The sequence below is a fragment of the Diplotaxodon limnothrissa genome, linkage group LG22, assembly GCF_057381915.1.
Source record: "Diplotaxodon limnothrissa isolate DT_005_m linkage group LG22, D_limnothrissa_male_GT1.1, whole genome shotgun sequence".
Classification (NCBI taxonomy): domain Eukaryota; kingdom Metazoa; phylum Chordata; class Actinopteri; order Cichliformes; family Cichlidae; genus Diplotaxodon; species Diplotaxodon limnothrissa.
Genome location: NC_140616.1, coordinates 20,860,483 through 20,874,010, shown reverse-complemented (window position 1 = coordinate 20,874,010; position 13,528 = coordinate 20,860,483). Strand labels below are relative to the sequence as shown.

Here is a 13,528-nt window from a genome sequence, read left to right as displayed (position 1 = left end):
TTATAACCATCTGCGGTCCTTTTAATGCTCTACCTGAAACATCCTTTTTCCCACAGCAGGACACCTCTAAAACCTGATGCACACATGGAGAGCAATAAGGCAGTAAGGCAGGGACTGGCAACATTTTAAAAACTGAGCTGAGGAACAGAATTCATAAGTGCTGCAGGAGGGGAATTCATTTCAAGCTTTCATGTTTCATTAAAAATGGAGAATACCTTCTTAGTTGAGCCCTGGCTAGATGTTGAACAGGCACTATGCAAGGATCTAGAGATTTCAGACCTACCATTTATTAGCTCAAACATCAAAAGACATGAATGCTTTAAAAGTATCAACATCAGCTTTTCTCTAACAGCATGGTGGGAGTTTCTAAAAATAACGGAGTCTTCATTAATCCCATGCAAACGTACACCTATCTGGAATAACCCTGACATATTACAAAACAATAATATGATTAATTTCCCAGAATGGAGTTGTAAAGGAATTAAATACTTAGAACATATATTAGAGGGAACAGAATTTATTCCATTTGACAGACTAGTTGAACAATATGGGATCAACAAGACAAGGTTTTTAGAATATCAACAAATTAAATCCATAGTAAAAAAGAAATTTAACCTCAGTCAAGTTGAATTACAAACACCACTAAGTGCGGCACATTTTCTTACTCTTAAATCCCCCAAATTATTATCTAAAATATACAGAACACTTTCTAAATTAGATGAATCAATATCCCTTCCTACTGCAAAGTGGGAAGCAGATTTATCAGTCAACCTAGACCAAAACTTCTGGTCTCAGATTTGCTTAAAAACTTTTAAATTAATTAAAAATCCCAGTCTGCAATTAATACAATACAAAATACTTCATAGAGTGCACTATACAGGTCATCGGATGTTCAAGATGGGCTTTACATCTTCCAACAACTGCTCACACTGTCAAGGCAATACACCAGACAATTACATCCACGCTCTTTGGTTCTGTCCACCAGTGCAAAAGTTTTGGCGCGAGATATGTGAAGACTTATCAAAGTGTCTGAAATGTAACATTCCAACTTCCCCCTTAGTGTGTTTGTTGGGCAGCTTAGATAATGTCACTTCAGAAAAGAATATAGCCCATATGATCTTCACTGCCCTATGCATAGCCAAGAAAACAGTCCTCATGAACTGGAAAAATAAAAATAATCTTAATTCTAACCAATATAGAAATTATCTATTAGATTACATTAGTCTTGACACAGCCTCTGCCACCACATCAGATCAATTGCTCTGGGCCCCTTTTATCAGCTCCATCACCTAGTGGGGGTGGGGGGTCATAGTTTGGTCCCGCCTTCACTGTTGTGATTGGTGAGGGGGTAGGGACAGGCTTAGGGCGTCGGGGGGTTCCCGGGAGGCATCTTCCTTGGGGGGCTCAACCCGGGGTAGCGGTCACGTCCGGTTGGGGGCTCTGTTGGCTCTCAGGTGACTGTTTCCTCGCGGCTGCGTGCAGCGGGGCTAGGGGAGGGTCTGTGCTGACGGACGTGGGTTATTGACCTGGCAACCTGGCTGCCCCTGGGTGGGTCCGGGATGGGCGTGAGGTTCTGGGGGCGCTCCGTCTCTGGGCTGGGGCCCGGGCCGGGCCTCGGGGGCTTGGGTCCTAGTTGGTGTGCTGCCGGGGTTGTGGGCGGGTGGGTGCATGGGGGCCCGGCCCTGGAGCAGGGTGCCGCCGGTGCGTCGAGCCGCCTGGGGGGCTCTTCAACTGGTGGGGGGGATGGTCACATCTTGCAGGAGCTTTCTTCTCTTCAGGAACTCTCTGCAGGAGGGGGAGATACAGGAGAGGTGGAGGAAGATCTCAGCCTGGGCGTTTACCGTCTTATGTAGTCTGGAAGATGTGTGGATGGTGGGGTGGGTGCAGTTTTCTCTGTGGTGGGGTTGGGTGGACTGTCCAGGGCTCTGTGGAGCCGGAGGGCGCTACTGCACTGGGCCCCGGTCTGATGGGCCTGGGCCCCCCTTCCCTGGCGGGTCGCGGAGGGTGGGAGTGCCTACTGGGGTCAGCGGGGGAGCTGGCCCCAGGGAGGGGTTACCTGCCCCTCCCTTCCTTCCCTCCCCATCTCCAGCTGCCTCCCTCTTCCCGCTCCTCCACAACCACCCACACATGCAGGGCCTTGGAGTGGGGGTATGTCACCAGGGTGCAGAGGAGGCTACCCCCCCCCCCCCCCCCCCTGTCCCCTTCTGGCTGCCTCTGCCTCAATTTTATCCCACAACTTAGACATTCACATTATTCACACTCTCATTACACATACATATAGGATCTTGGGGGTGGGCACAATCACGGAGTCCAAATTACCATCAGGGTGTACACCTCACCCCTGACGTCGTTGCCCACCTCTCAATTTTAAATACACTTAGTCATTGAGGGCTAGCAGGAGGGACTATGCGCTTACCTGCTGCTCCATGGCAGGTAGCTCCATGCCCTCCTGGGTTTTAATTGCACCTTAGAACACATATGCATCAACACTACAATGAGCGGGTGGAGGGAGGTTTGGAGTCTTCTCCCACTCCCATTCTCTGCGGCCTGCTGGAGCGGGAGGGCTAGTAGGAGGAGTTGGCCGTCCGACTGCGGTCTGGGGTGTGGGGCCTCCCTGCTGCTGCGGAGTCGGGGTGGTCTGCCTCTCCCCACCGCAGGGAAAAGGGTAACACCACCTGGGTCTGGGTGCAATTCCCCCCTCCAGGGGCAAGGGTACCTAGACCCGGTTTGTAGAGTACGCTTGGGGAGTGTGATTGTGTGTACAGCGTCTCTTTATGTCTGTCTCCACGTTGGTTGAGTGTGGAGTGAGTGCATATGAGAGCATGAGGGTGGGAATGGATGTTTGTGTCTGTGTGTGCCTGTATGTCTGTGTCTATATGTCAGGTTGGGTATCAGACGCCACCTCTCTGGGGACACCTCAGGCCCTCCAAGGTTTGGAGGCCTATCTCCACCCACCACCACTTCCCCTGCCGGTGGCGGACTCCCTCAGGTGTCGGTGTGTTGGTGGTTCTTTGTGTCTGGGGGTGGGCGTCCGGGTACACACCGGCTCACTCCTTGGCGGCCGCTTGTCGGGGCCTGGGGCCTGGGGCTCGCTCGGGCCCCTTTGGAGGTGGGGTGCCCCCGGCCTCTCGGCCTGGGGCTCGGTCACTCAGGCACAGCTGGGGGCCGGCGGAGCTCACGGGCGCGTCACTGCAACTCCCCCTGACTTCTGCTCCGCGGCTGCTGGGCGAGCCCTCATCTGGGACTCTCCTCAGCTCTTACTGGAACAGTGGCGCGGCTGCCCCTCTGTTGGTCTTCCATGGTCTCTTGTGTTCTGGGGGCCTCTGGATATCTGGAGTTTTGATCTCCTCCATACCCGCTTCACACCCTGGAGGACGGGGCTGTGGCCCCCCCACACTCCCTAGCAGATCATTACATGGAGAAACCTTTGGAATGCAAGCATGCTGATCCACACAGGTATGCACACATGGGTATTCACAGACGCGGACTAAAGCTTTCTTGGCTGCTGCCTCAAAGCACACTGTGCGCTGTCTATCTTGCGTGCTGCACAATATCGTTTATTATTTAGTAAATACTGATATCTATGACTAGCTAGTTTATTGTGATGGTGCTTTGTTTTCTCTATTATTATGTTGCTCTTTGTTGTTTGCTGTCTCCTCTGTTTGTTTTTTTTGTTTGTTTTTTTTTTTTTTTCTCCATACAGGTGACCCAGGAGTTCTTTTTTTTTTTTTTTTTTTTTTTTCTCTCTCTCTTCCCCCCCCCTCTCACCGTCTCTTCTCCCCTTTGGTTTTCTTTCTTCCTCTCCCCCTCTTTCTCTCATTCATTCCCCCTGTCCTATTTATAAAAAAAAAAAAAAAAAAAAAAAAAAAAAAAGACAAAGGATGAACTGAAGCTCTGCCATCACGTAATGTCGCATACTGCTGTTTCTGATGTCATTTAAAAAAAAAAAAAAAAAAAAAAAAAAAAAAAAATGGAGAATGTTCGTTCGCATTGCTAATATCAACTCTGCCTACATTCCTAAAAAGCAAGCCACTTTCAGATAGATGGGAAGAGCAATATAAAATTATATGGTACCACATTTAAGCCGTTTCTTTAAGCACTGGTCATGCATATTTGTACTTTATTACACACTGACAAGTTACTGCAAACTTTCAAGGCCTTGATTTGGAGGAGGAATTACTTTTCAAATTTTTTATAGGATTTGAAGAAGGCCTTAGATGTATGAGCAAGCATGAGCGTCCACTTTAATTAAGGCCTTTCAGCATTTGTGTGCTACATTCAAATGATGAGAAAAAGCATCGGCAGATCACATATCTGAACCCTGACATTTTTGCGTATGGGCTGAAGTCTCGCAGCACGAAAAGGCAATTAGCTGTGAGACGAGCCTCTGTGGGCCAGCTGCGTGTCACAGATGCCAATTAAGCTTGGACACTGTGGCAGAGGAACGGGGCAGTTGTTCTCACCCATGAAACCACAGAAAGTTTGCTTCACCCTGCAGCAGATCATTCACATAAATAGAGTCGCTGCAGCAGTTCTTCACACATCTCCTGCGTCAATGGCAAACACAGTTACCCGTACAGTACTGTTACTTTCAGCTCTTGTACTCGACCCCCTGCTCCGCACTAACTCAAGCTCGCACTTAAGCTTACAGCCAAGTGTTATAAATAAGGTGTGGAGCCTATCCACGGTATCAGCCATCGCAGGACAGCTTTATGCTGAACATCTCAAAAGCACTATTATCGCCCCTTCAAAGTGCAATGCCCTATTTCACATGCTGATGATTGCATGAGCATGGACGTGTGCACGTGTGACTAGGAGAGTCAGAGAGTGCACACACACACACACACTGCCCACCTTTAGAAATAGTCTTAACAAAATTGGCTGCAGAGACCCACAACACAAAGTTCATGCATATGCATGACTTCACAGAACAACTTTGCAACTTCTGCTGTACATTGTCTCAGAAATTCTTCCAAAGTGTGGAAAATGACGCAGTCCTTTAAGCTGTGCTCCGGCAGCATGTTTCAAAGCTTGCATCTAATTTGCATAAGGTAACATCGATTTTACTGCCAAACAAGTCTTTGAACTCGCCACACTGAACCAAATCAAAACATGAAATCAATCACACACACACCCCGATACTCCAACAACCTTAATTTACCACTGAAAAAGTGTTTCGTTTCTTTAACCCAACAAGATGGACGAATATTGCACTGGCTCCATGTTTTAAAATGCCAAATAACCTCCTACAACTTTAGCAAGACTAGAACTGACAGGTGCACTTTTTATGGCTTTAACATTACATTAAAAAGAAAAAGCCAAAAAGTACAGATAATCATTATTCATGTAAGGTAGGAAGAGATTTCCATCTATCTATTTTCCGTGTAGGAATTTGTCTTAATTCTTAAAAGGAATAGTAAAGGATACATATATCTGCAAAGGTATTAAATCCACAATGACTTTTACTTTTTTTCCTATCAAAATGATTAATAGGGTATTTGTTAGAAACAGAACTTTTGAATTTAATAACTTATAGAACCTCTATTAGGAGCAACAACCTCCATCAGAAGTTAATGAGACTGGCACAACGACGGAGGGGATGTCAGGGTCAATCCTCTCTACAGAACAGTTTACAGATCCCTGGTATGTTGGGGATATCAGTTGGGTTAAAATCATCATTCATTAATATGACTTCATTGTCATCATTGTTATATTTCTGTTTTGTCAGGTAGCGTAACCTCTCTAAAGGTTCAGGTCTGCTGCCCTGACATTCTCCTCTGAAAATATATGAAATCATTTTTGATTTCCTCTGAGGAGCCAAAGCAGCTCCAAACCACGATGCTTCCTCCCCCATGCCTCACATTTAGGATGAGGTGCTTGTCTGTCTGAGAAATTAAGACTTTTCTGCACAAAACCTTTCTTTAAGACTCTGTTAAAAGTAGATGTTGTACACCTCTATAACCCACCGTCTCAGTCTTATATCCTTAATAGAAAAACTGACTCTAAGTAGCTTTTGAGCGATTCATTTTCACATAGATTCATTGCATTTTGCAAATCCTGATAACTGTAAACTGTTTTTCTTATACTTTTATCTTGTCTCTTAAATAAAGTCATAACTGAGATTTTAAACTAGTTAAAAATAAACAAGGTTAAATGATATGTTGAATATACTCAGGCCACTGAGTCAGATAAACAGGTCAAGGCTTTTCGTAGGCACAGGATTTTACATTTGCATTTGATGAGCTTGCTGAGAAACTTAGCTGGGGATTTTCTGCCTGACAGTACACTGGACCAATTACTGTGGCCATTCCCACGACGTGCTTACACGCTGACAGCCAGCGAGCCAGGGAGGCAGGGAGAGAGAGCGAAAGTGCGAGAGACAGAAAGCGTGAGAGACTGAGAGAGGATGTGTGAGGGTGCTTTTGTGTACTCAGACTGTAGAAACGTACAGGTCTCACCATGCCACGGGGCAGAAAGTCTAAAGCATCCTCTTAACTAAACAGGCAGCTCTGTGGGCTACTGTCAGAAGAGGGAAGCGCAGCATGCATGAAAAAGAGGGATAAGAGTCATAGAGGAAATCGATGTGAAAAAAAAGGATAGCAGTAGAGTTGAAGGAGCAATGGAGACAAAGCAGTGGGCAAAAGTACAGAAGCCTGTCAGGGTGGAAGGTAGGAGGGTAATATCTGCACTGGACTGTGGGGATGGAAGAAGCAGAGGGAAAAAGTGCTTCTTGCTCTGCCACATGATGCTAGAAATAGAATTTGTTGACAGGCCATCTCTCCCGTCTGAAACTGCGAGTACCTGAATAACCTCAACAGAGCAGCCGCTATGGAAATGAGTTTGCTGAGGATGAAAACGCAGGCACTGACGTCATGGCACAAAATGATTGACCTTCACTCAGTTTTTACTGAGCGTCGTCAGCATCGAGCATTTGTTGGGTTTTTTTGTGTTTTTGTTTCATTCCTTCTTTGCAGTTTAAAACATCTCATCAAAAAACAAAAGTAAAAAGTGTTCTGGGCTGTTTACGTTCCTCTAGAGCTGCACAAACTCTCAGCGTCACAGTGCTGACTATGGGTCTCAAACTGCAAATTACAGCAGTGCGGGAAAACCTGCCATGACTTAATGGGGCAAATGAAGAAACTCAACACTTTTATATAAATGAAAACTCTCTTTTCAAGTACATCATTATTTTAAAATGTGTTTCGACAGTGTGAACCAGCAAGGTCGGCTTTAACGAATTTTATTGCTTCTATTTTCCAGTAAAAACTTAATAAATTGGACCTTGAGACAGGGTCAATTGAGGTTTTTGACATCCAACAAACTTTTATTGTCATGCTTTTTATGTAGTGTAGGTGTCATACTGACACTTTTAAAGAAAGAAACTAGCAGAAAATGCATCGTGAACTACTTTCTCCAACACTTAAGTCAGCGCATGGTAACAACAACATCCAAGCTTAAAGATGGTGGGCTACAGCAACAAAGGACGACACCGGGTACCACTCCTGTCAGATAAGAGCCGGAAACTGAAGCTAAAATTCACACAGACTGAAAAAAATGTTGCTTGGTTTGATGAGTCTCGATCATAGGGTCAGAATTTGGTGTAAACAACATGAAAACGTGGATCCATCCTGCTTGTGTTAACAGCTCAGGCTACTGGTGGTGTAATGGTGTGAGGGATCATTTCTTGGCACACTTTCGGCCCCTCGGTACCAATCGCACTAAGCGTTGTTTAAATGCCACAGCCTGCCTGAGTATGGTTGCTGGCCATGTGCATCCTTTTACAACCACAGTGCGCCCATCTTCTGATGGCTGCTTGCAGCAGGATAACACACCATGTCACAAAACTCACATCACTTCAAACTGGTTTCTAGAACATAACGGTGAGTTCACAGTACTCAAATGATCTCCACAGTCACTAGATCGCAATCCAACAGAGCATTTTTGGGATGTGGTGGAAGACATCATGGATGTGCAGCCAACAATTCTGCAACAACTGTCTGATGCTATCAGGTTAATATGCACCGACATCTCTGAGGACTGTCTCCAGCATCATATTTAATCTGTGCCTTTAATAATTAAGGCAGCACTGAAGACAAAAGACGGTAAAACCCAACTAAAAAACAGACTGAAAGGGAGATTCCCAAATTCATTACAATCAGTCACTATCTATTTATGACCATTTGGGCATTCGGGTATTGGTTAACTATTTAGTTTCAAGTTTTTATATCTGTATATAAATTCAATTCGATTTTTTACGCAGACTCAAACACCATGGCAATTTGTTTGTCTGACATTCCTCAACTGAACAGTGATCATCGTGCTTGAGTTCACTTCACTGCCGTTACCTAGCTACTTTTTATCTTTAGCCATTTTTGCTTTCTTTTTTCAAAAAAGGCCTGGAAAATAAAGACAATCTACAGTACCCTACTGCTTCACAATGTGCTCTCCTGGCACAGAAACAGTGCCCTCTTTCTACCTGCTATATTCACTGGATGAGCGAGCAGCTATGGCTCCAGAGAATGACAGAGAGCAGAGCCGCACAGTGTGAGAAATAAAAGCACGAGACCTTCTGCTGTTTCTAACTTTCACTTTGATTACTACACAACTAACACAGGCCCTAACACACACACAGGCGCGCGCGCGCAAAACAATTAGTTGGACAACTAACTTACAAATGGCTCCAGGAAGGACTTTTTTTCTTTTTTAAAAATCACGTGCTACACCTTCAGCAGAACTACAAAAACAGTTAGGGGTTTCCATGTCAAATAAAACAATAAAATGAAAAACAAAAGATGATTTGAAAAAGTTACAGAGAACAATCTGTAGATTAGAAATGTTCACAAGCACGAGGCAGAAATGATCATAACGTACACTGACATGGTCTGACACCATACTGTGTTTGTGTGCCTTCGGGTTTGAGTTTGTATGAAAGACAGAGAGAGGGAAAGAGATACTTACTGCTGCCTGTTGCCTTTTAAGTTTGTCTCTGTATTCCTCCAACTCCTGCAGGTTCAACTCGGGCGGGAGTTTCTATAATCACACACACACAGAAATTCAAACATGCAACCTTAGTGTTTGCTTACAAAACCTCCTCTTTAGACTGCTGATAGCATCCAGTCTTTTTGCTTGTGCTTACTTGGATACCAGCGCATGCTGCTTCCCACCACGTCTGGCTTTTAACACAGTACGAGTCCTCGCTCAGTGTGCCAGACAGAAAAATATATTCAAAGCAGAACTATGACACTATCAAATTTCAGGTGCTAAGGGCCAAAGCGGGGATTTCATTCATCTTGCAAGAGCTAATCCTCACTGTCGAGCATCTTAATTTTTAAAGCTACCTCACGAGGTATTTCAAAGAGCCTAAGCTGAAGGTAGGTGTAGCTTTTACTTCATTCAAAGAAAAGAAAAACAAACAAAAATAATCTACTAAAATATACTTCCCCAGATCATAACTCTGATTAGTGAAGGTAAACAGCAAACAAACTCTGCTACTGAAAGAAGATATTACAAATCCATGGCCCAAAGGATGATAGGTAATTACTTTCCCCTTGACTGAGAGTCTCATTTCAGATGGTGTAGAAATACCAAGATAAATCTAATGAGATTTCACACCCTTCTTCTGTTGAGCAGATGCAATCCATCAATCCAGACGTCAATTGTATGCATGCGGCTCAGCAGAAATGTAAGAAACAGCAGCTCAGGTGAAAAAGCTTTATTTTTGCCAGCCAGACGGGGTTCAGAGCACAATAAACAATACTTCTTCACATTAGAAATGCAATACTTCTGTTATCAAACTTACTGAAACGTGGTGGATTTAATGAAATGATTTCATGAAAGGGGGCGTGGGAACTTGCAAGCGAGTCTCGCTTGTTATCGCTTAACCGGTGAGTGGAGCTCATTCAGTCAATAGCACAAGAGCTGGAAATCATACAGAGTATCTGACCTCCAGTTCATGCTGCACCATGTCGAAGGAGTCATTTGAGAAGTAGACCTCCTCGATGCTGTCGATGATTTCCTGCTCCGCCTGGGGGTCGATGGGCTGCTCCCTCAGCTCCCGCAGCTCCTCCTGCAACACGGCGAGACAGGCGGGGAGAGAAAGCGACAAACAAAGAGAGACAGAGTTAGAAGATGTCCTTGGTATAAAGTACTAGAAAGAAAAGGTACACGCTATTACATTAAAACCCACAAAACAATAAACAAGATATAGTCACAGGAAGAAAAAAAAAGGAAAAAGAGAACAAACAGGATATATCAGCAGGCTGCCGGGGGAAAGATCAGTAAAAGAGGGAGAGATAGGATTAGAGGAGCAAGAGTTCCAGAGGAGTTTAAGGACAAAGCTAAAGGGTGAAGGATTTGTCCTTAAACTTAAATGAGGCAGAGAAAAATGTTAATCATAGACTTTAGGAAAAGATTGCAGCTTGTTTCATTGGTTGGCTGTCATGGGAGGGAGGCAGCGATGAGAGGAAAGACAAAAAGACACAAATGACTAAAAGAAGAGAGCAGAGATTCCCTTCTGAGAAACATCAGAGCCTTATTGATTAACATGCGGTGCATCCGCTGAGGCTTATTGCTGCGTTGAGTCTTTTAGATGAAGGGTTTCAAAGCCCACTCCTGACTGCCTTAATGAGCTGAGATGCAGGCAGATGTCAGTACCAAAGTGCTGGGATGAAAAGTTACCACAAATTTAAAAAAAGTTTACCGTTTCATTTGAGTATTCATTAATATCCGTATGAAATTTTAAGGCAATCTATCCAGTAGTTACATCAGAATATCAAATCACAAACATTTAAATTAAACCGAATTCGGGTTCCACTGAAGTCTATAATGAGAATAATAAGTGTAATACCCATTTTTTGGAGGATGACACTTTTTTATGTTTCAAGCAAAAAATAAGCAGAAAATAATAATAAACGCTGAGCTTATTTAACACAAAAAAGCATGTGTTTAGGATAAAAACTGCAGTAATCATAGGAAACATCTGAACCAAAACTGCAAGCCTTTCAAGGGACTTTGATCAAAAAGGTCCAAGCAGCATTTAATCAGACTAAACAGGAAAAACATTATTTATTTATTTTTATCTTTATTAGCCTATTCTGGATCTGGCTTCATATTTCACTCCACAGAACAGAAGTGGGCATGCAAGTCAAATGATTCAAAAGCTATCAGCTATCAGAAATAAATCTGACAAGTACTAGTGTATCTAAAATATTTAAATTAATTTCTTCCATAATTTTAATTTTAAAAAAGTCATTTTCATCAATTCTACATTTACAGCACCTAAAGTTCTGATTTTAGCTTATAGCTCATGAAAAACAGAACTCCAGTATTAAAATATTTCATTTAGACTTTAAGTGACTATTCGACCAGTATAAATGCCACGCTGCTCCCAGTCTGGTTCCCCAACACAACCACACTCATGGTAAACACTGCTGACTGGACAATTGTCCAGATGACAATCCCCGCTGAAGGTAACTGCTGAAAAGGCTGGCTGGTTGCAAGCATATTAATGGAAAGTTGGCTCCTATCACCCTTCTCTGTGTGATAGGAAAAGGTGCACAAGCATCTTAGATGTCAGCAGCCTTGTAGCAATTGTTATATAAAAAAAACAAACGAACAAACAAATAAAACAACAACCATTGAATCAAGAAAGTAGGAGAGCTTTGAAACGTTGACTGTGGCTGGTGCATCAAACCACCACCAGGAAAAGGGCTACAACTGTCCCAAACATGACAGCAAATTGATTTTATTTGTAAATCAAGATCTAAGAGTCTGGATGAAGCATAAAGGCTGATTTCCTGTTCCTGCAGAAACTCCCACCAAATAATTTGCTCACCGTGTAATTTCTGTGCTCAATTGATCAGCCATCTCACCTGGCCTGAACCCTACACAGAATTTACGGGGCGCCGTCAAGACGAAGATGAGAAACACCCAGCCCAATAAATACAGACAAGCTGAAGGCCGCTATCAAAGAAACCTGGTCTTTAGTGATACCTCAGCGGTGCCGCGAGCTGATCACCGCCATGCTACACTGCACTCACACAGTAATTCATGGTAAAGGAGCCCCAACGAATATGAGTGACAATGAGCATACTATATAGAAGTGGGACTCTATTTTGACTGACCATAAGAATTGAGAATTTCATGAGATAGAAGCTAAAATCATCAAATTAAGGTTTTGTTTTTTTATATAATATTTCACTTTACATCTTAAAACACAGAATATATGAAAGGTTTTTTTTAATATATTAAATTAAATTAAATAAAAATGGAATATACCTGTGATTTACAATTAGCATGCATGCAGGAACATAGTTCCAAAATGAGCAACCAGATATCAGTGGAAATCATGACTTATATGGCAAGCAATAATATCACTAATTAGAAGCACAGAGACGTGCTCATCCTAAATTAACGCCACAGACAGTGAGCTACTTTCAAATGCAGACAAACAAGTGCCTCGGTCTTGTTACAAGCCTTATCAACAGAGTTTCCGTGACAGCTCAGAGAGTTTGTCAACCTCTATGGACGGTGTCCAAAACCTTGCTCGCTCTTCCGTACAAAATTGCAGGATGAGTGCTGCATGAAAAGAAGCCTGACGAACAGTGAGAGCGCATTCTTTTATCAGAACAGTCCAAGATAAATTTGGACTGTGAACGGTGAAGCTTGATTTTCAGTGAATGGATGATCTTTATTGTCATTACTACACATGATTTACAGAATTCCCTTTGGATTCGTCTTAACTTAAAAAACAATACATAAATAAAAATATGTAAGGAAGTTTAGATAAAAATAAAGTTAGTGGTAAACTCAGCAACAGAGGAGAAAAACAGCAGGTTTAAACACAGTCTAGTCCGTTTAAAGTGTTGTTAGCCAATGAAAATGTCCTCAGTGCTATACTGTGTGTGTTTGCATGTGTGTCTAGTACTGAAGCCTATTTCCAGAAATTAGATAGGTGGAAGCCATCGCTCCAAAAACCGTCTGTTAGTTCTTGTTTTTATTGCTGTGAACCGTTTGCTGGATGGCAGCGGTTCAAACAAAGAATGTCCTGGATGTTTATTATCCTTGCTTATGATACCGTCTGCTTTGTTCGTCATCCTGGTGGCGTAGTGTGAGTGCAGAGCTCTATAGAAACAAAGCGCTCAGACACCTTCGCCCCTCGATGCAGATCCTTCCTTTCTGCAGCAGTGTTGATGGTTCCTCTGTACTCCTGTGTAAGTTCATCAACGGTTTCTGTGAAAGTTTGGCCTGTTTCTGAGGAAGAAGAACCCTTATTGTGCCCACTCATCTCAACTGGGAGGTGTTAGTGCACAGAGAGGGTGACTCCCGGTTACTTCTACGCAATCGCCACTATTTCAACAATGTATGTGGAGTGGGAGATGTTGTTTCTTGACCTTAGACCTCCTGAATTCAATGACCATTTCTGTTGCATTGGAGGTGTTAAAGACTAGATCATGTGTCCCTAAACCACTCAGTCAGATCAACCCTTTAGAAATTAAATGGAGGTGTCATCAGCAAACTTAATTATTGA

General features: G+C 43.3%; 1 protein-coding gene across 2 annotated transcripts in view; it reads right to left on the bottom strand.

Annotated features, from left to right (window-relative positions):
* Positions 1-13,528, bottom strand: part of vps50 (VPS50 EARP/GARPII complex subunit) — a 125,208-nt gene that overhangs the window by 96,494 nt on the left and 15,186 nt on the right. For both annotated transcript variants that reach the window (XM_085346862.1, XM_085346861.1), the window contains exons 3-4: positions 9,944-10,066; positions 8,959-9,030 (exon numbers count right to left, since the gene is read on the bottom strand). In XM_085346862.1, coding sequence (XP_085202988.1) covers positions 8,959-9,030; positions 9,944-10,066 — 195 coding nt within the window. The remainder of the gene's footprint in view (positions 1-8,958; positions 9,031-9,943; positions 10,067-13,528) is intronic.